This window comes from Pipistrellus hanaki, assembly GCF_964339955.1.
Source record: "Pipistrellus hanaki genome assembly, chromosome: 6".
Lineage (NCBI taxonomy): Eukaryota > Metazoa > Chordata > Mammalia > Chiroptera > Vespertilionidae > Pipistrellus > Pipistrellus hanaki.
The window spans coordinates 23,580,302-23,603,699 of NC_140508.1; the positions used below are offsets into that span (position 1 = coordinate 23,580,302).

Below are 23,398 nucleotides of genomic sequence, written 5' to 3' on the forward strand. Positions count from 1 at the left end.
AGAGTATTCACCCTTGAAAGCTATATAAATCACAAAAGAAGATGAGAACGGTGCTGTTTTATTAAGTCCACTTTACAGCTGTTGATATGTGGTGAACATTTCAGTGAAAAGTTGGGAGGGGGATATTCAGATTGGCCCTGGCTGATTCGTATTCCCCCTGACTCCCAGGTGTGTGGGGAACTAGAGGGAAATGGGAGACCAGGGTCAATGGAATGTAAACAGATAAATAAATTATAGAGCACTTTTTTCTATAGTTACCCAACCATGGAAATGTAACAGACCCTAGGAGATTCCTAGGTAGAGAATCTAAATTCTTGTATTGTGTAAATTATTCCTATGAAAAAGAGTTTTGTTGTTTTTTTGTGTGTTTGTTTCCTTTTGAGATTAGACAGTCATGAGTTTCTCTAGTTTCTGCCAAATCTCATTACTAAAATTACTAGATTATTCATAGAAATCATTTCATCCATCACTGAATTATTCTCCAGCACAACTACTTCTTAAGAAGTGCATAAGGGTGTTTTAATTCTCGTAACACAAGACAGATGCTTACTACTGCTTTTCCTCAACATTTTTTGGTTTTCTTCACTTTTTTAGGATGTGGGGAGCATCTTGTACGCACCATACTGGCTAGAGAATGTTCACATGCTTTACAGGCTGAGGATGCTCACCAAGCTCTGCTGGAGACTATGCAAAACAAGTTTATCAGTAAGTATAACTTTATCAGTAAGTATAACATCAAGAAAATGTTCCTTCTAAAATATAGGTTTCTTTACTGTGTTATATGCCTTGTGAGTCAGGTGCCACATTTTTATCCCTATACTTAGGTCCAGCTCCTGGCATAGACTTAGACTCTCAATTAATTTTGGTTGTGAAATTAATTCCATCACAGTAGCTACTACAGCATGAAATTTGTCACATTTAATGCCCAAGCTGTGAGATATTGGCTAGCATTCAAGTGATATACAATGGAATAAAATTCTACTAAAATAAAGTTCAAGGTACAACTTTCTTTAAAAGTTTTAAAATGTAATTTGAATTTAAAAAGTCAGCATTTTTATTTATTTAATATATATAAATTGTTGACATTATTGCAGATTTCTCCCATTCCCATCCCATCTGCCTTTACTTTCTTCTGCCCAGCTCCTACTCCCTCCGCCCCCCACCTTCACCCCAGGTCTTCACCGCCCCATTGCTTGTGTTCATGGGCTGTGCATATTAAGTATAGAAATTCTTTGGTTTATCTCTTCTCATCCCCCCATCCCCACATTGAGGTATGTCATTCTGTTTCAGGCCTCCATGCTTTAGGTCTTATTTTGCTGGTCAATTCATTTTATTCATTAGATTCCACAAATAAGTGAGATCATGTCATATTTGTCTTTCTCAGATTGGCTTATTTCACTTAGCATAGCAGTCTTCCAGGTCCATCCATAAATTCAGTATTTATGGGTCCAGTGCTGCCACATACAGTTGTATAGGGTTGTGATGAAATCCTGCTTGGGCTCCATGTGGCAACCCATATAAGGGTTAAAACTGTTTGACTTAGTCCAGTTTTCCCTTCATTTAATATTGAACTTATCACTCTGCCAAGATTTGTAAAGCACTATAAGAAATATAAAGCATTAAATATATTAGGGTAATTAGCCATGACCACTGGGTTAATGGGAAGGGAGGTGTATGTCTACTTAGAGAATTAAGTCAAAAGGATGCACCACGGTGTTAACTGTATAGTGAAGGCAACGCAGACAAGTAGGAATGTCACTCCAGAAGGACTAATGGATGATGGGCCCTTAGGGCTGGCTCCAGAAGGCTCTGGGATTAGTGGGGAAAGAAGGGGAAGAAGAGAATGTGAACACAGACATGACATTAGGATTAGGCAAAGTGAGGGCTAGACAACTGCCTGATTCTTACCTGGAGGGAAGTATTCCCAGTGTGTGGTGGGGCTGGACTGGCCAGGTAAGGCCAGGTCTCAGAGGCCTTTAAATCTCAATGCAGACATTCACATTTGATGTGATAGGTTATGTCTTCTGAGGTTGACAGATAGGATGGTGTTTGTGGGGAGGGTTATAGAGTAGAGCTCAATAGACTATCTCTATAGGAGAGAGATATTAGGGGCTGGGGATGCTCCAGGGATTGGAGAGGAAATGCTGATTTTGAGGGAGGCATCATGAGAGAAAGAGGAAATGTTAACAGGGTTTCATTTTGACATTAGGAGGTAGTGTAGCCCTCTGGGTCCATTTAGGATATAGAAACCATACATTAGGTTAACCAGGGGAAGTTTGAGATGAAGAATTATTAACTACTAGAAATTTGTGCATGGGGGTGGGGTGGGGAAGGGGTGTCTCTCAGCCAAGCCTTCACCCTCTCCAATCTGGAGCCCCTTGAGGGATGTCCGACTGCCCGTTTAGGCCCAATCCTGGTAGAAGATTGGGCCTAAACGGGCAGTCGGACATCCCTCTCACAATCCAAGACTGCTGGCTCCCAACCGCTCACCTGCCTGCCTGCCTGATTTCCCCTAACCGCTTCTGCCTGCCAGTCTAATCACCCCTAACCACTCCCCTGCCGGCCCGATTGCCCTTAACTGCCCTCCCTTGCCAGCCTGGTCCCCCCCAACTGCCCTCCCTTGCAGGCCTGGTCCCTCCCAACTGTCCTCCCCTGCAAGGTTGCAGATGGACCATATATGGGTCTGTGGATGGAACACCTTTTATAGATTTCTGACACCACACAGCCTCTCTTGAGCACATGCTGGGAATTGCAGGAAGGGTGGTGCCTGTTTTTAACTCTGTTTATGTTCTCTAGCTCAGATTTAGGCAACTCCTGGCCCTTATTCTGCTAGTCCCCTAGTCTCTCTTTAGATGGCACTTTATATTTGTCTGTCCCCTCTTCCATCTCCACTTGGTTGTGACTGGATTCCAGGGAGCTTCTTTGTCATTGTGGAAGGGACTATCTGGTTCACAGTCATCCTCTTCCCACTGTTGGCTTCTGCTGGGATGGGACTTGCCCTCTACCTAAGTATGAGTTACTGACTTCTGTCACTGTGGGATTCAGTATGGCATTTTCAGCTTCTTCAGTCCTGACAGCAGATGCTGGTGGTAGTGGAGTCAGGTGTTCCGAAAACTTGAAATAATCATTGGAATTGTCAGTCCTCATGCATAGCAGGCTACTTTTTCTACTTTAGTTCTACTGGCCTGAGGGTAGCATGAGAATGGGCAGGGGCCACAAGTTTGACATGCTTAAGCTAGGGTCTACCTCTCCAGATTTGGGTCCCTGCTAAGCATTCTCTGAACTCCATTCCTTTCTCTTCTATTGGTTTGTTCCACTCTCCTTTTTAAAATTCTTCTCTTTAAAACTATTCTCTTCTTTAAAACTACTCAGAGTTTGACTGCAGTATTTCATTTTGCCACTGGATCCCATGACATAGTGCACATTGAACCCAGTCCTAAGAATTCCAGATTCAAACATTTAAAACATACCCAAAATAATGTATTTAAAAAAATGGTTTTCAGTTTTAATCTCTCTTTTTCTGATGAGTGAGGTCAAGCATCTTTTTGTCTATAAGTTTGCCTTTTCCATGAGTCTGTGAATTATCTGCTCATAACTTTTGACAATTTGTATGTTGTACTGTTTGGGTGATATACTTTCAATTGACAATTAATGGTAAAATTATCTTAAATCTAGGATTCTAAAGGGTCATAGTGGAATTTTAAAATAACCCTGCCTTTTTCTGAGTGGTGGTATGTTTGATATCTGTGACCCTCTGCACAAATAAGGGATTTTTAAAAAACGTAATTTTACACTCCAATATTACTTTGATAAAATAATATTTATATGTATTTCTTCTAAAGTACTCAGGGACATTAAAATAAAGATTTTTTCATTTTTTTTTTACAATTTGAAACAAACTGCAATGATCTTATTTTGATAAATGAGACTTTAATGTGATAGAATGAATAGGGTACAATTGAAAGACACTTAGAAGATTGAACTCTTTTTGTTTCTACTTGCATTACCATTATGCCAAGCTCCAGAGCTTTGGTTTGACTTAATATAGGAATTGGTTACATAAAAGAGAGTAACCAATTCATGCATTTTTTTTTTAAAAAAACCACTGTTTGTGTAACATACAAAACCCATAAAAATGGGTACTGTAAAAATAGTGCCTTAATAATACATCATGCTAGCCAGCTGATTATAGACTGAGTGCTTAGTTAGGTAAGGAAAAGTAAATAGATGTTCTTTTTAGTTGTGTTTTTTAAGTGATCACACACACACACCCTTACAATGATTCAGATGTTACTTTTCCTATTCATAGTTATTTTTTAACAAACTTGGTTTCATGAATTATTCCTTTATCATGCAAACTATGGCTTCATGTGTGGTATATGAACTTCAGGGTGGCATTATAGTTTCCTGCTCAGCAAGTAATGTCACAGAACATTTTTCAGTTGCTTCTGCTCACTAATAAATATACTGGCTGATAAAATGTTATCTACAAAACTCAAATGTCTCTATTCTTCGTTTTGAATTTCTAAGCTGTTAGTATTATGAACCTATAGTCTGTGTAACCATTGTTGAAAAATTCTATGTGGTATATATATTATGACTTTTAAAAAGTGGTTTTGCACTACATTCTTTTATTTTATTCCTTTGGGATATGTTCTAAGAATACTAGCGATATCATAGTTTCATTGTCAAATACAGAATGCCATCAACAGTTGAGGTTGAAGGTAGTCTACTCTTGTGGTTTTCTGCCAAAAATTGAAGTTATCCTATATAATAAAGAGGTAATATGCAAATTAACCCTCATGCCCTCACAAGATGGCTGCCTACAACCAGGCTGGCAGGGGGGTTACTGAGGGATGACCAAACGACTGAACAGCAGGCTTCATGGGGCAACGAGGCTGAAGGGGGGTTAGTGAGGAACAACCAAACAACTGAACAAGCAGGTTTCAGGGGAGTTAGTGAAGGACGACCAGGCCAGCAGGCTTTGTGGGGCTACCAGGCCTTCGGGGTGGGGGTGTGTGAGAGGTGACCAGGCTCCAGCAGGGGGGACAGTTGGCGGTGACCAGCTCAGTGGGGGCAATTAGGCTGGCAGGGGGGCTGTGAGGGGTGACCAGGCCGGCAGGGAGAAGGCAGTTGGGGGCAACCAGGCTGGCAGGGGGAGTAGTTAAAGGCAGTGAGGGGTGATGAGGCCTGCAGTGGGGAGTAGTTAGGGGTGGCCAAGAGTCCTTTTGGAGCTTGAGGGACTCCTAGAAGAATTTATTATTTTTGTTACTAATTCTTGGGCCCTGGGCTCTTATACTCTCAGAATTTTTACCATCTTCTTATTTACAGACTAGAAGCCCGTTGCACAAAATTTGTGCATGGGGGGTGTGTGTCCCTCAGCCCAGCCTGCACCCTCTCCAATCTGGGACCCCTTGAGATGTCTGACATCCCTTTCACAATCCAGGACTGCTGGCTCCCAAATGCTTATATACCTCCCTGCCTGATTGCCCCTAACTGCTTCTGCCTGTCAGCCTGATCATCCCCTAAACATGCCCCTGCCAGCCTGATCGACGCCTAACTTCTCCCCTGAAGACCTAATTGCCCCAACTGCCCTCCCCTGTAGGCCTGATCACTCCCAACTGCCCTCCCCTGCTGGCCATCTTGTGTCCACATGGGGCAGCCATCTTGTGTGTTGGAGTGATGATCAATTCGCATATTACCTCTTTATCAATAAGATATTCATTGAAAGCCATGCATGTACTTTGCAACTATAGGGTGAAGGCCAGGAGAATTAGAGAAGCAGAATTAGTGTGGATAGAAAGGAGAGTTGGGTACCAGAGAGCTTCAAAGAGAGAACCTCTGGGGTTTGGTGGTTATTTGAATGTGACAGATATAGTCAAAAAGACATTAAAAAACTAGAGTTTTGACTCTGATTGATTTGAACGTGCATGCTAATAAGAGATTATGAGACTGCCATGTATAGAACATTGGACATGCAGAGAAAATAGGATGGACTTTGACATTTTGGCATAGAGGTATTTGTAAGCAAGGTAGTGAGTGGAATATTTGGGACTGCAGCTTGTGAGGGAAGTTGAGACTTTGGGCTTATCATCATACTTTATGGTATCATCTACATAATGATGATTCAGCTCTGAAGGCTGAATCTGCTTGCATGACATGCTGTCAAAGAGGTCTTCCCTAACCACCTGACTTAAAATACTTACTCATTTCCCTACTCTCCTACTCTGGTTTACCTTTTTTTGTTAGCACTTCCTGATTTATTCTATAAATATTTGTTTATTATTGTCTATCTCCCTTTAGCAAGCCACAAACTGTATTAAGAGCAGAGATTTCACTCTTATTTCCCCTTCATTATATCTCTAACAGCTAAAACAGTTTCTAATAAATAAAATACTTGTTGAATGAATTGAGAATAGAGCTGTAGGTGAAAACCTTAGAAGATACCTGCCTTTGAGGGAGTGGAGAAGTATCCTGTGAAGGAGATAAAAGAGAGAGGATTAGTGGATGCAGCCAAAGACACTGATCTGGAAACCAGAGGCCGAAGGAATTGTTTTGACATAACCAAAGGATGAGCCTAGAGATGTAAATGAATACCAAGAAAGAGTTTTTGGCTTTAGGCTTTGGAGAGTCTGAGTTCAAGCTTGTGCAATGGCTGGGTCAAAAATAACTCCTCTGAGCAGCTGGGAAAGAGGAAGGACCAGAAATGGTGAAGATGGCCTTTGAGTCAAGGTCTTTGGTGACAAGCTAGATGGTTTAGAGTTTGATAGATGACTGGCATCTACAACTTTGCATTTAAACTGTGTCCTAACACACACACTTATTGAAGATAGTACTGTACTTTCCCTATTTCCTTTTTTTAATTGGAGTACATATCATAGAGGGCCACAGAGGTGCAAAATAAATCATGTTTTTCTTCCCACATGACATAAGATACTTATGTAGAACCCCAGAATATTTTTAAGTGTGCAGAAGTTTTATAAATTGGAATAAATTTAAGTGACTAGGTGGAGTGGGGACAAAAAGAAATAAGAAAAGAGAGATGGCAAAAGGCTACAAGGATGACATTCATTTTAGAAATAAATGTGGTTTTCTAAGGGCCTTCAAGAATGTTCTTTAGGAAGCTAATGGCAAAAAAAAGCTAAATTGCTTTTCTCTTTCTGGTGAGTTGTTACAGCCTTTTAGAGTGGCTTCCTTTTTTTTTTTTTTTTTTTTTTTTTAATAGAAGCTTAAGAGATAAAATTCCCAGAAATGTATCTTATTTAAAAAAAAGATGCAGAAAGCTCACGTAGGAAGGCTAGAAAGTTTTTGATAATAGTAAGAGTGGCTACATAATAATCAGCATTGTTGAAAGAAGTAAAAATTTGACACATTATTACTATTATTATTATTATTATATGGCTAGAATGAATGGTTAGAAATCACATATATTGATCCAGACAATCATAATTTAAAAATACATAGTTCATCTATTTACTAAATTGAGTAATACCTAAATTTGATTTTTCAGTGCATGTTGAGTGTAAGAAACAGAATCATCACAATTTCCAAGAAACCCAGAAGTTACCTTTTGTGACATGACTGATGCATTGTTTCTGAAGGAGAACCTTGGAATAAAACTTGGTCAAGTCTGTTCAGGGCAGTCTCAACCATTTTTCAGTTTTTCCTCTACTCTTGCAAATAAGTAAAAAAAAAAATCTTGTTATGGTATTAAATTACTAACAGCATTGATCAGCTGCTGACTAACAAGTTGGATTTATCAGAATAAATGGAAATGGGTAAACAGCCACAGACGTGTAACTTAGGGCTTTGGCCATTCACAGCTGAAGTTGATTTTCTCCCTGTGGTTTAGGTTCCCTGTTTACACAATTAGCCTTCTCTCAGAGCCTGGAAATCCCATGTATTTTGGACAATTGGAGCTTTCTAAATAGCAGAGGATGATTATGTTAACCACAGATGTGTTAGCTTTCAAATTTTGATAACTGGAAATAAATTGGTAATATTATTTGATTGGAAAGCAAATAATAAGCACAGTATTAAAAAAGTAAAAAACAACAATTCTGTAAACAGTGTCATATTACTTTAAAAAGAGCCATAGTTTTGTTGTGTGTCCATTTGATTTTTAGGGACCATGGACTTGATTTTAAAGGTTGGTGCCATCACAGAATTGGGAGCTGCTTAACTATTTCACAATAAGTACTTTATTTTGAATTTTATATTAAAAGATATTTATGAAATATTAGGACATAATTAAAACCACACAAGGAATTTATTTTATCCCATAGAGAGAAAAAAATAAAGAAAATGAAGATCTTTGTTTCCACATTAGCAATATTTTTTTCTCCTAAGGGTACTGATTAGGTGATCAAAAAGCTTTTTTGTCTGTTCCTTTAATTGAGCATGTGGAGAAACCACTAATATTAGTTACAGTAAACTCAGAGCACATAATTATAATGTTGCAAGAAGAAAAGGAAAATTAAGTCATATGAAGCTGAAGGCTGAGTTGTGCAGTATCTTGAGTGATTAGTTTGAATAGGGTTTAAGTTATACTTCGTGGATATGGGTAAATAAATAAATTCATAATTATTATAATGCTCAATAGATTTTAGAATTGCTTCTTAGGTTGTAAAGTTGCTTCCCCTCATTTTCTTTTTCAGTCATCAGGTATTTTAGAGTAACTGATTTTTTAGCCTGTGAAGACTATATATTCATGAGAGAAGAATAGAGTATATGCAAACAACCTATTCTTAACCTTTTGTGAATGTGGTAAAACCCAGTCCATTCATTAGCATTAATCATGGACAGTTTATGTGGAGCGCCTCTCACATAGTCCATCTGAGGTTCAATGACACTGATGATTTTCTGCTACTTACCTCTCTCCTGGGTTGATTTTCAGTTTCAAATTGGGTAAGCCCAGAGCGTCTTCTTGTTTAAGTAGCAGATGTGTATTTATTTAAAACACTTAAGCCAAGTTGCCATCTCCACTTACTTGAATTTGTGATTAGGAATTCTGTAATTATTTGGGGGGAGGAGTAAACTTTGAAAGGTGTCTGCTGTACGTCTGTGTGTGGGGGCATGAATATGTTTTAGAAATTTCTTCTAAGGTTGAAAATAATCCTGCTGTCTTCCTTACTCTCTTTCGTTTTCCCCCCTGTAAACTATAATGTTCAAAAAAAGCTCCTTTTATATTCTGTAACTATTTAGATACAAATATGCAAAACAAGTGGCCAAAGAATCCAACCCAAATACTAATTGACCACCAATAAAAAATGATATAGGTGAAAATTAACTCCTTTTGGCTGAATGATTTTGAAGCAATGCACTTAAAGAACAAGTATTTGGGAGTGATTAGCCTTTGATTAAAAATAAATACTTTTTAAGACTATTAAGCAAATTTTAATAAATTAAATGATAATTAGTACTGATTTATAAATATTACTCATTAATAGCCATATTAAATTAGAATTATTATTAGTATTAGACATGATAATATTGTGGTTGGATAAGAGAATATCCTTGTTCTTAAGAGATTTATTCTGAATTATTTATGATGAGGGGTTATTGATATTTGAAACTGACATTCATATGGCACAGAAAAATATTATTTAAGTGTGTAATGCTTTCGTTCTGTAGGCCGATGGTGGCTGTGAAGTTACTGACTTTCTTTGTAGGAATATTTCGATCGTAGGCTTCCTATGGTGTTTATCATAGTTACAGATGTTTTAAAGATTTTGTAGGTTTGAATGAGGTAGGAAAGAATCTCTTTCCAATTGCCTTTTATATCATTTGCATTTATCCACTTATTATAATAATTCTACATAATTATATGGCACTTAATACTTCTCAAATATTTTCAAATGTCCTTTTTAAGTCTATCTCTTAAAACTAATGTTGGATTAATCATCTCCTTTTGGTAAATGATTGGAAAACTCAGAACCAAATTATGTATAAACCTAATGACCTGCAGGTCTAAGCCTGTAACCCACATTTCTTAATTTCCTAGGATAGGCACTCAAAAAAAAGTGTGTGTGTGTGTGTGTGTGTGTGTGTGTGCGCGCACACACACACACTTCAACACTCTTCTCCCATGTGTTCTGGTAATGGAATGTCACCAGAATGTTGGACCTTGCTTCAGTAGCCTCAGTTCTTTAGTTAGGCTTGTAAAGAATTCAGAGCCAAGGAGCTCAAATTATAAGAGAAAGCTTATTTTGAAAGTCACAGAAGTGGAGGAAGTGAGCCACCTTGGCTGCATGGACTCAGGAAATGTTACAGAGGCAAAAAGAAGGGTCCTTGGAGCTTATGAAAAAGAAAGTCAGAGAGAATGCACCTGGGGGAAGTAGAAGGGCAAAGGTTAACCATGCTCCAGAGAGAGCCGCTGGATCAGGGAGATCTCAAAGGGGGATCTCAATAGAATATTCATCAGCTGTCCAGACGTGTCCTCAGTGATTGGTTGGCACCAGGGCAGGAGGTCATTAGTCATTGCAGCTGGTCCTGATGTCAGCCATCATGTCGCCCCTCCTGGCCTTCCTGCTTTTCTGGGCCAGGGACTGAAACACACTGGGGCCAAATGTTATCCTGAGGGTTTAATGCTTAAGCGAGTGGTCATGCAGGATTTGTATGGGAGTCCTATGAGGCTAGTTTTTGCCCCTCTTGTTCCAGAATTCTTAGTTATTTCAGCCTGTCAGGTGATCTGTTTTGGATAGAAGCAAAGCTTGTCTAATTCACATGCTGCCTACTTTGTGTGGAATAGCACATTATGTCTTCTATTCTGTCTCCGAGAGGGTAGTGGCATGAGAGAACTGCTACTGACATGGAAATCACAGGATCAGCTCAAGTCTCTGTTCTGCCACTTGCTGGCTTTTAGGATCCTGGATGATTCATTTTTCTCTTTAAAGGCTGCTTATAATGACTTAACCAAAGATTTATTTTCTCTCTTAAAAATCTCACTTGAAGAACCACTTCTCATGGCTTAACCAGATATTAACTTCTCTCATTATAAGACATCCTGAGGACCTGTGCCTCAGCTCCACAGTCTCCAATATTCTCTCCTCCTCCTCTCCTCTGCTCTCCTGGGGTGTGGCTCTCACCACTCCCTGGGCGTCACATTGGCATTTCAAACAGGAAGAAAGGGATGGGTAAAGAACAAAAGGAGCATGTCAACCCTCTTTAAAGGACTTTTTTTTTTTAACAGCTCCTGCAAAGGACTTCTCTTTGTGTCTCATTGGCCAGATCTGTGTCCTATGTTCACCTCTACCTATAGAGAGGCTGAGAAATATAGTTTCTTAGTTGAGCTTATTGCTGTCCATCAACAGCGGGCTTCTTTTAGTTAGAAAGAAAGAGAGATTGGATGCCAGGTAAGCATCTGCTGTCTGCCATATGGGTTGGGTTAGATGATCCTTGGTCTAGATGGCCCTGTCTAGCTCCAGAAGTCCTGATCTCTGTTTAGTAAGTTCTCAGGGAATTGGTGATGAAGGTGTCAATGCTCTGGGTGGCAGAATAACCTAGATTGGGTTTGACAAATTGTGTTGCAAAGATCAAACCCTGCTACCCACCCAATTTTGTAAATAAAATTTTATTAAAGCATAGCCACACTGGTGTATTTACACACTGTCTAGACTGCTTTTGCATTACAGGGATAGAGTTGAATAATTGTGACATAGACTGGATGGCCTGCAAAGTAGAAAATATTTACTATCTGGTCTTTTACAGAAAAAGTTTACCAGTCCCTGGATTAGATGATCCAGAAGAGCCCTCCCATTTGGGGGTTTCAGAACAAGCATTTGTTCATTTGTTCAATTTGTATGTGAGCATCCATTACATTTCAGGCTTCGGACCATGCACGGCAGTGAGCTTCCATTTTATAAAGTCAGGCAGATAGTAGGCAAATAAGTAAAACTTATAGTCTGTCACACAGTAGTAAGAGCTACAGGGAAGAATGAAGCAGGAGAGATGGAGAATAAGAGCAGGAGAGGAGCCTGCAGTTTCCGAGCATGGTCAGGAAAGGCCTCTCTTAGAAGATGACATTTGAACAAAAATCCAAAGGTGAGGGACAGAAGCCAGGTGGCCCATGGAGGGAAGAACTTTCCAGAGAAGCATGTGCAAAAGTGGTAGCAATGTGTCTGGAGAGGCTGCGAAATAGCAGGGAGGCCATTGTTGCTGGAGCAAAGTGAGCATCGGAGAGGATGGTTAGGGCTGTCATGTAGGGCCTTACAAGCCATTGTTACTTCTCAAGCCATGGAGAACCTTGAGAAGCGGAATAACATGACTTACATTTTAAATTGGTCATTCTGGTTCAGTGCTGACAATAGACTGGGCAGGGGGGGCTTGGAGAAGGGAACCTGGGATACCAGTCTGGATGCTATCAGGTTAGGAGGTAGTAGATAATAGTGGCTCAGATTCGGGTGACGGTGGCAAGACAGAAAGAAGTGGTTTGAGTCTGAATAGTTTTTGAAGGTAGAGCTAACTTGAATTGCTAATAGGGTGAGAGATAAAGTCAAAGATGACTTGGGTTTTGGCATGGGCATCTGGAAGAATGAAGTTTCTACTTATTGATGAAGGGAAGCTTCCAGGAAGAATACGTTTTATGGGAAAGATTGATCAGTGTTCCAGTCAGTGCTTCTTAAATGCTCAAGTAAAATATTAATTAGGCAATTGCATATTCAGATCTCTCATTTGGGGGAAGGCCTAGGATACAATAAATTTGAGATCAAGTGTGTGCTGATGGTATTTTAAAGTGATGAACTGTATTAGTTTACCAGGAAAATGAATGTAGATAAAAGAAGATGTTGAAGGACCCTGGAACATCCCAAAACTAAGATCAAAGAGATGAAGATTAACCAACAGTGAGACTGAGGAAAGATAGTCAGTGCTCCTTCTAGATAAAATCCAGGGTTTGTGAATTCCTGCGAGTCTGTATAGCAGAGTGACCAGCAGGTCAAATGTTGCTGACAGGTAGTTAGGAAGAGGAGGATAGCTGATCGATTGATCATTGACTTGAGCACTCTGTGAAGGTCATGGGTAACCTTGCAAAGAGGGTTTGGTTGGAGTGATGGGGATAAAAATCCCAATTTGAGTGGGTATAGGAAGAATGAGAGGAGAGAAATAGCAGAAGGTGAGAAAAGACAAGTCTTTCAAGGAATCTTTCCTTATATGGATGAGAAGATGGGGTGATAACTGGGAAGGAAGTTGTGGAGTTTTGTTGTTTGTTTTGTTTTCATTTATATAGCAGACAAACAATCTAGGAGAAATTAAAGCAAACAATACAGGAGAAAGGCAAATGACTGCTATGTGTATGTGGGGTGGGGTAATGTGAGGGATGAGCTACCTTTGTGAGATCTTTAATGGGTGAGAACAAAATGGACCATGCACATGAATCAAGAAGATGTGGTGGAGACCCATGGAGATTGCCTCTGATTGCTGCTATTTTTCTCAGGGAATTAGGAAGCAAGGTCAGCTGCAGAGTTAGGGTGAAGAAGGAGGTACTAGATTTGAGGCGGAATGAGAAAGTAAAGATCCATACTTGGGAAATGTATGATTGTTGGGCAGCATCAAGGATTGACACTGAGGGTAGTGGTGCTGAATTTAAAGAGCGTGGTTAGTCATGTTAGTGCCATTCTCCAGCCAACTTCAGCTTATGGGTGCAGGCATGTAGTAGGATTTAATTGTGCTTGGAGTTTTGCTAGGTGAATAAGGTGGCCAAGACCAGGCCAAAAAAGTTGATAGTTCCTGCAGGGAATCTATACTAATAAAAGGGTACTGTGCTAATTAGACTGGGTCAACCATACATCTTCAGGACGTCCAACTTCCTTCCAGACAAAGCCATGGTGGTGGTGGCCAAGGTAGAGGCAGTTAGGGGTGATCAGGCTAGCAGGGGAGCAAGCAGTTAGGGGTGATCAGGCTGGCAGGAGAGCAAGGAGTTAGGGATGAGATCAGGCTGGCGAGGGGAGGGAAGTTAGGGGGCGATCAGGCCAGCAGGAGAATGATGAGGGGGCAATCAGGCTAGCAGGCAGAGGCAGTTCGGGGCGATCAGGCAGGTAGAGGCTGTTAGGGGCGATCAGGCAGGCAGGCAAGCAGTTAGGAGCCAATGGTCCTGGATTGTGAGAGAGATGTCTGACTGCCTGCAGGATCAGGCCTAAACCAGCAATTGGACATCCCCAAAGGGTCTCAGATTGGAGAGGGCACTGCAAGACTGAAGGACCCTCTTTCTCCCCCCCCCCCTGCCCCCCGTGCATAAATTTTGTGCACCAGGCCTCTAATTAATTATAATGATGGACCATGGACTTGAACTCACTTAAGGATCAAAGTATGGACTTGAGGGGGATGCAGGATAGGTTGAAGAATTGTTGGGAATAGGTATAGAGGGTGCTCACTGGAAAGTTAGGGGCACTGCTAGTGAGATGATTGCAAGCAAAATCTATGAAGGAGGTGGAATTTATTAGTGATCACAAGGACTAGGGTGTAGTAATGGGACTGAGTGGCTGACAGAGTATGGACAAGATTCTTGGGAGAGAAGTGGTCAAGGAATTGAGAGGTCAGGGAGTTGGAAGTGTAAATCTTCATACCTTGTAATCACTAGGAATTATGTCAGGGCAGATGTCAGAGAAACTGATCCAGGAGCATAAAATTGAGGAGTGATAGGGAGTGACCTCTGGGGGCCAGTAGATGAACTACCACACAGACAAGTCTGTGATAGAACACACAAATCTGGTTAAGGGTATGTGGGCAGCCCCCAGGGAGGAAGAGACTACCCAGCCAGACACGACATAAATATTTTATTGTTTCCACAGAACTTATTTACATTAGCATGAATTTTAAACCTGTGTATCCCTAACGAGTGTAGAAATGCCAACTGTTTGTTACAATTGAAATAGAAAGAAAAATGCACGGTTCTCTGAACCCACAAGCACTAACATTGTATGTTGGCACATGGACCTGCACGTTCACAAATCAGCCGTGTCTCTCCCCCCCCCCCCCGGGCTGTGGCATTAATTGACATGAACATGAAACAGCCACAGGGCTCAGGAGTCCTGGGTGGAGTCCAGCCAGATGGGTACAGAAAGTGAGTGATTCTTCTTTTCTTTAGCCCAGAAGTTGATGCATCAACTTAAGTCTGCAATGAAAAGTTTGAGTTACTGACACTCCCCTTTTTCCTTTATGGTGCTCGCCATCAAAACAACATTGTTCACTAACTGTCTACATAGATCGTGCTCTTATTAAAAAATGGCTAAAATATGTGCGCTGTTTTGAAATGTTTCAGATTGAATGGTATTTCTAATGTTAACCTTTTTGGTTGCACACTAGATTAAGGTTTTGTGTGCCACCACTGACTGGGCTATATTTAGTTGTCTTTCTTGGTGGACATGCATAATTGAAAACGTGCAAATGAAAACATCCCTCTGTCCCCTTTTCAAATTAAGACCTTTTTATGAGTCTCACAGTAGTTCTTCACTTGATTTCTATGTTTCTGACAATTTCGTGGGTGGAGGACCTTTTTCCTCTTTAGTAATTATCCCTTTCTGGGAGACAGGTCCAAAATAGACCTTGCTTATATGGAATTCCTCACATTCTCAGAGTGACATTTCAATGTTTATCTCAGCTTATTAACATAAAAACTCTCTTGATGAAATTCTGTATATGTATCTGTGTATCTGAATATACTTGCTAACCTGTAGAATTCCCAGAATTTTTATTTATTTATTTTTCCCTTCCCTCCATTCCCCCTTTCTTCCTCCCTCTCCCCCTCCTCCTTCCCTTCCTCCCTCCCTCCCCCTTCCTCCCTCCCTCCCTCCCTATTTCTTTCTTTCTTTCTTTCTTTCTTTCTTTCTTTCTTTCTTTCTTTCTTTCTTTCTTTTTCTCTCTCTCTGTATATTTATGGTTTACCTCTGATCTTTTTGTTGTTGTTGTTGTTTATTTATTAGACATAGTCAATGGTTACCCACAGCCCAAGGTTTCTAGGCATGAAGACTGTAAAAATCCACAATTAAACAAGACAGCTAAAATTGCACAATGAAGACGGGAAAAAAGTTCAGGGCTTTATTTAGTAAAGAATAACAAGCTGAAATATAGATCCTGCTCAGCACCTAAGGTTAACAAATTAAAGCTCTATTGAATGAAGACAGGGCGGGAATTGCAGAGATGAACAGGCCTGTGATGGACTGATGAACGGAAAGAAGTTGGAGCCTTCTGTGAAAGAATTTCACAGGCAACAATAGATCTATCTCTGCCCAGGATGACTGTCCTGGAGGCACTGCAGTTGACCTTACATGATGATGGCAGGACAAATAATAACTTGATTGAAATGACAGGTTGAGGTCAGTGACCCCTTGCACACTTTCCGGTGTGGTACACGGAGAGCAGTGACCCAAATGCTTTTCTTGGTAGAGCACTTGCCTTCCGTCCCTAGTGGAATTTCTTCTGGTCCCACGTCTACTTAAGCAGCATCTGCTGCCCTAGGAACTCAGCATGATGGGATGAGTCTGGTTTGTTCAGCCATGCCGGGCCATCTCACTGGGCCCAGGGGAAGGGAGGTCACAGGGTACATGGGAGTACCTCTCCGACTCTCTGAGGAACTCGGACCTGGACTACCACAGAAGCCTCCTCAGCAGTGTGCCTCCCTCTTCTCTTGACAACTATTCCCAGTCCCATCTACTGTCGACATAGCAGCTGTTCTAATTCCTTTTCTATGCCTTTGATGGTCCTCCACTATAAAGAGGATAAAATACAGACATTACCTCATGGTCTCTGTAATCCCTGTCACTCTCCTCCCTTGCTCGTCATGCTGGCCTCCTTGATCGTCTTCTTGCTTTTCTAAATTCCCAGGTCCTGTCACACCTCAGGACATTGACGTGTCCTGTTTCCTCCTCTTGGAACGTTCCTGTTTTCAGTCTTCATCTGGTTCTTTTTTCCTTATCTTTTAATCGCAATTAAAATGCTACCTTTTCAAAAAGGCCGGTCAGCAGTGGGCTCTGCCAGCCCCCATTCATCTCCACCTCAGCCCCTCGTGGGTTTCCTCTGTGTGGCTGTCACAGTTATAAGTAACATGTGTGCATTTGCTCCTTTGGCCATCTCTTCCACAGAAGGTAACCTCTCTGAGAGCTAGGACCTTTCCTGTCTTGTTACCATTGTAATCCCAGAATAGTATTAAGTATGCAATTAATAGACACTCAAATAGTTATAGAATAAATGAAGGAAAAGTAACAGTGTTATACATACACTGCTACAATTGATGGGTCACTTATTTGTTGTCCCTTCCTCCCCTTGCAGTATATAGGTTTCGTTATTTTCCTTAACCCAACTTGGGTGTGCCACTCCCAGAAGGAAGTCAAGAGCTCACTCTGGGAGCTTTGGGTCTAGCGGTGCTTGCTTGATGTTTTGAGACAATTAAAAATGTAGTTGGAGCTTTATTAACAAGTTAAGTCCCTAGTTATGTCCTAGCTTGCTAAGCAGATCTTGGAAATGATACCACCTTCTTGACTATCTGCAGCACCAGTTGCCATCTTTTAAAGCTGTCATCTCATCCTTCTCTTTTGCCACAAGATCCCCCTCTTCCGTTTCTTCCTCTGCTGTTGCCATTTCCACAAGTTGACCAGTTCTGGACTGTGGTTCCTTGCCATTCCCTGTGATATGTTTGATTTAGTCAGTTTGATCTGTTTCTTGTGTTATTTCTCCGACTGCATAGTCGTAGACATTTCTTACACTGTTGTTCCTTGGATCTCCAGACTCTGCTGTCCTTTTTCTTCTTGGCGCCTCTCACTAATTCTTTTCTTCTTGCGATGACAAACTGCCCTCCATGCCAAAACCCAGCTGCCTCTTTTTCCAGGGATGCCTATGCCAGAAGGGCATGGCTCTCCACATGAATGGCCAAGCAGCATTTAGCCCTTCTCCAGGCCCAGGTTATTTATTCGAGCTCTCTGCACTTTTCTTTATAACCTTTCTCAAGGTTCACCTTGGCAAATTGTCAAGAGCAGTGACTGCTCATTCTAATGCTTGCTCAGTGCCATGACATGGACTCCAGTTCCACCTACTGTCTAAGGGCAGACTTTCCCTTTGCTCCACCTGGAAGCTTCTGTCAAATAAAGTGACTTTGCCCTTATTAAGTCCTAAAACACTTAACACAGGCCCACAATTGGGCTATCTATTAATTCAGCAACAAATATTTGTTGATTACCTGTTTGGGTCAGAAACTGTTCTACATGGCAGTTGGTGAGCAAGACATTGAAACTGTCCATACATTCTAGTGGGCACGTGCACGTATTTACAGTGTGTGCATAGTATAAGTATTTGTTTATGTATTAACTAAATATGTTATTATACACTGTTATGTAAGTAAATTGTGACAGGGTTATAATGTCTGGCCTTGCATTTACTCCTTTCCTATTACTAATATAGCTAATTGCTCTGTATCAGAAGTACATTCAAGTGAGATACAAAACCCCACATATAATTGCCTTGATGCAATGTCTAATTGCATTCTAGCGCTCCTGCATTAATGGATATCTCCCTGTGATGGGTTCAGGATATGCCAGCTCACTATATCTGAATATACAATAAAAGCTTCACTTAAAGTTCACATTGTAAGCAGGGCAGTGTTTATAGATCTAGAGTTGTAGTTTCAAGCACTGGTAGATAATATTACTACATAATTATTTATCGACTCAGTAAAATAACAAATGTAAGAAATATTGAAGCATCCACTGTGTGCTAAGGAAAACGACACTCCTGTATGTCTCCTCTACTTTCAGTATTTCACTTTTGATGCTCCTGGTCACCAAACGTGTGAGGGTTTCCCCACACCAATACAAGTTGGATGTGCTACAGTCTAACTCAATTCTGACACTGTTTACCTGGGGATCCCATCATATCCCACAGTCTCACAAGACTGTATCCACTTCAGATGCCAATCACAAAACCAGATTGGCACCTGTTCTTCTGACCTACAGCTTTAAATTATAGGTTCTTGTGACCCTCATCTTGAGATCAATTAATTTGCTAGAGCAACTCACAGAACTCAGGAAACACAGCTTACTTTTACTAGATTACTGGTTTATTGTAAAAGAAACTAGAGGCCTGGTGCATGAAATTCAGGCACCAGATTGGAGAGGGTGCAGCCCAGCCTGTACCCTCTCCAATCTGGGACCCCTTGGGGTATGTCCAACTGGGGGGGAGGGGGGGGTGCAGTGACGGGCGACCAGGTTGAAAGGGGGCAGTTGGGCATCTCTCTCTCACAATCCGGGACCACTGGCTTCTAACAGTTCACCTGCCTGTCTGCCTGCCTGATCACCCCTAAATGCCCCCCTATCCCCCACATGCCAGCCTGATCATCCCTAACCATTTCTCCCTGCTGGCCTGATTGTCCATAACTGCCCCTACACACACACCCACTGGCCTGATTGCTACCAACTGCCCCCCCCCCACCCCCCGCTGGCCTGATTGCCCTCAACTGCACCCCTCCCCTCCTCCTCCACTGGCCTGGTTGCCCCCTACTGCCAGTCTGTTTGCCCCCAACTGCCCACCCCCTGTTGGCCTGGTTGTCCCACACAGCCTGCTGTTCAGTCATTGGGTCGTCCCTCACTAATCCCCCTGCCTGCCGTGTTTCCCCCTGTAGCCTGCTATTCAGTTTTCTGTCCAGTTGTTTTGGTCATGATGGCCCCTGGCTTTTTATATATTAGGATAGTGACCTGGTGCACTGATTCTTGCACATTGAAAGGAAATTATTTAGAAAGTGGCTGGCAGGGCAGGACTGGGTGAGATGGCTGGACACACCCTGAATCCAACTTCCCGCAGTCTGGCTTCTGCAGAGTGAATAGGGTCCCTCCGGCAGGTGGGGTCCCTCGGCCTGGCCTGCAGGGATCGGGCTGAAACCTGCTCTCTGACATCCCCCAAAGGGTCCTGGAGTGTGAGAGGAAACTCTGCAAAGTTGCTGTCATACAGGATGTGGAATGCAAACACAAGTGTCCAGTAAATCAGATTCGGGCTGACAGTGCTTCAGCATCAATATAACCCACAGCCGAAGGTGGAATCGCACGGTCCTGGGAGGAATTGGGCTCCTTCCTCTCTAGTTTAGGGTTGCATCACCCTAGAATCACCGTGGCCAAGTCACTGTATCTCAGTAGTTCCTGTGTTAAACATCTGCCCCCTGGTAGTCAGTGTGCATCATAGTGGCTGGTCGGATGGGTGGAGGTACACTTAGCATATTATTAGCCTTTTATATATACAGATATACCTCAGGAACAGCCAGATGGAAGAGATGCACAGGGCAAGGGATGTGGAAAGGGCTTGGAGCTTTCGTACTTCCCTGGGCTTGCCGCTCTCCTAGCACCTCCCTGTGTGCACCAGCCCGGAGCTCTTCCAACCAGGCCCTTTTGGGTTTTTATTGAGGTTTCATTACATGGGCTTGATTAAGTCATTGGCCATTGTCGATTAAGTCAACCTCTAATCCCTCTCCCTGCCTTGAGGTCTAAGGTAGGGGCTGAAAGTTTTTACCCTTCTCATCACATGATAGATTTTCCTGGCAACCAGCCATCCTCCTGGAGGCTTTCCAAAGATTACTTCATTTACATAAACTCAGGTGTGGTTGAAAGGGACTTGCTATCACTGGGATAAAAACTAAATATTCTAACAGAAGACGGAAAAAGTCAGGAACCATATGATTTCCCTTCTATGTGGGATATAAAACTGAAAGTAACAAATAACACAACAAACAAAAAACTCATAGACACAGATAACAGTATGGTGGTTACCAGCAGGAAAGGGGGTTTAGGAAGTAGTAGAGAGTAAAGGCAGTCAAATTTTGAGTGGTAAACGCATAATGCAATATACAGAGATGTATTATTGAATTGTACACTTGAAACGTATTTACTTTTATTAACCAAAATCAGTTTTTATTAAATTTATTGAAAAAATTTAATAAAAAAATTTTAAGGGCAAATCAGTAAACAAAAGTAAAATCCATATCCAAGATAAACAAACAAAAAGAGATGCTTCTATAGCTCTCTTAGGAAATTATCAGGGTTTTAGGAGCTCTGTGTCAGGAACTGTGGAGTAGGACCAAAATATATGTTTCTTATTACTTCACAATAGCACATTTTTTTATTAGGCTTTCCAAACAGAGACTTATGTGATGCCAGTTGGCCACAATAAGATAGATTTATTTACTTAAAAGCAAAATAGTTGCTACTTTAAACTGACTCTGATCATGCTAGGAAGCCTCAGTGTCATGTGCTCCTAAGCAGTCAGTGAGCAGGATCTGACCTTACAGAGTAAAGGTGAAAAAAGTTAGTTCATAAGGAAGTTGGCTTATGCCAGGAAACAACTGGAGAAGTGAGGCAGGATAGTAAGAGGCCAGAAAAACTCCTTGACAGGTGGAATAGGGGAACTGAGACAGAGGGCTAAACAGCAGTTTGCAGCCTTCTAATAAATCATATCTTCCCTATACCGACGACACTTAAGAGTACATGATGGCCCTGGCTCTATTGGTTAGAGCCTCATGCTGATACGTCAAGGTTGCGAGGTCAATCTCCAGTCAGAGCACATATAAGACTCAACCAGTGAATGCACAAGTAAGTGGAACAACAAATTGGTCTCTGTCTCTCAAAATTAATGGATGAATACATTAAAAAAAAAAAAAAGCAAATGGTTTGCACTTTTCCTCCCAACTAGAGGGTAAATAGCTTAACTCACCCTACTCAGGGAGACAGCAGACATCAGTGCCATTTGCCAACCACACCCAAGGACAAATGAAGCTAAGGAATAAATCTCATTTTGGCATGTTAGCATAAAACTGGTGAATATTCTATTGAGATCCTCCCCTGAGAGACCTCCTCCCCAAACTCCCAGCCTTTAAAACCCTCAAAAAGAAGGAGCTGGCCTGCACTTTCCCCCTTCCCTTCGCTCTCTCCTTCCCCCACAGGCATGCATCTCCTAAACTCTAAGGGATCTCACTAGGTTTGCAACCAGGGCAGCAATGGGCAGTGGCAGTTTGTCCCCAGCAAACCCCCAAAACCTGTCCCCAAGGCCCACTTTTCTCTGACTTCTTAGTGAGCCAAAGCAGCCCAGGCTAGGCCATAACCTAGTCTCTCTCTTGTTATCCTAGGTCCCTTCTTATTTCACTGTCTCAGCTTTAATAAATGTCCTCTAAAATTCAACTGGACCCGTGTTGTGAAATGTTTCCTGCACTAAATCAAGAACCCACACACTCCTGGCTGGCTCTAGGCAGTCCTGTCAGGTCCCCTGTCTAGTAATAGAAGGAAAAACTCATTTAGCAGCAGTGAGCAGCTCAAATCAATAAGCCACAATAGAAACACTATAGGTTGGCAAATTTTTAGGTTAACTAACCAATCATAAGTAAATGAAAGTGTCTGAAACATGAAAAAAGCTTTTCTGGGAGGAGGAAGTTATTGCACATTGAATCTTAGATTTCTAGGTCCCTTCTTATTTCACTGTCTCAGCTTTAATAAACGTCTTCAGGTCTGATGTCCTTTGAGGGTCTTAGTGCAGTGATTGGTAAAGACAGCCAGGGGCTTATCTCCATTATTTAATTGTATTGACTTTGTTTACCTCATTTAGCTAAAAAAAAATTCCATCCTCGTCCTCTTGAAGCAAATGGCATTACTCAAGAACATTGGTGCTTTGGACCGTATTATAAATACCATGATATTTAGCACAAAAGGAATCTAAGATTCAATGTGCAATAACTTTCTCCTCCCAGAAAAGCTTTTTTCATGTTTCAGACACTTTCATTTACTTATGATTGGTCAGTTAACCTAAAAATTTGCCAACCCATAGTGTTTTCACTTAACAGACAACTTGCTATCCAAACACATTTTGCTTTGTTTTGTTTTTGTCCTGTTCTGGGGTGTAGGCTGAAACTTCTTGAAATATTTTATTATTTTTTTAAAAATCATTTCAGAGAGGGAGAAGGAGAGAGAGATAGAAACATTGATGATGAGAATCATCAATTGGCTGTCTCCTGCACTTCTCCTACTGGGGATCCAGCCCCACAACCTGGGCATGTGACCTGACCAGGAATTGAACCTCAACTTCCTGGTTCATAGGTTGACACTCCAATACTGAGCCCTGCAGGCCAGGTGATATAGAAATATTATTACTAGTGACTATAGCATGTAGCAAATCAGATAAAATGGACCAGAAGATAAAAACTTACCAAAGGAAAAGCCAATGGTTGTTTTTCATACTAAGTCTACATCTCATAAGACATTCTATAAAGATACATACTTGATTCTTTTAAACTATGTAGAGCTATATTTTAGGGATATTGTATCACATTTCCTTGCCTAAAAATCACATGGTTCCAGCATTAGGAGGTGTCAAGAATGTAATTGACTCCATCCTTAGTTTTTCCTGGGTAAAACTGACCAGGACAGCCTGACTGTTATGCAAA

General features: G+C 41.4%; 1 protein-coding gene across 4 annotated transcripts in view; it reads left to right on the plus strand.

Moving 5' to 3' along the window:
* Window positions 1-23,398, plus strand: part of TASP1 (taspase 1) — a 244,006-nt gene that overhangs the window by 158,340 nt on the left and 62,268 nt on the right. For all 4 annotated transcript variants that reach the window (XM_084887646.1, XM_084887647.1, XM_084887644.1 and 1 more), the window contains one exon: window positions 595-705. In XM_084887646.1, the coding sequence (XP_084743772.1) occupies window positions 595-705 (111 nt within the window). The remainder of the gene's footprint in view (window positions 1-594; window positions 706-23,398) is intronic.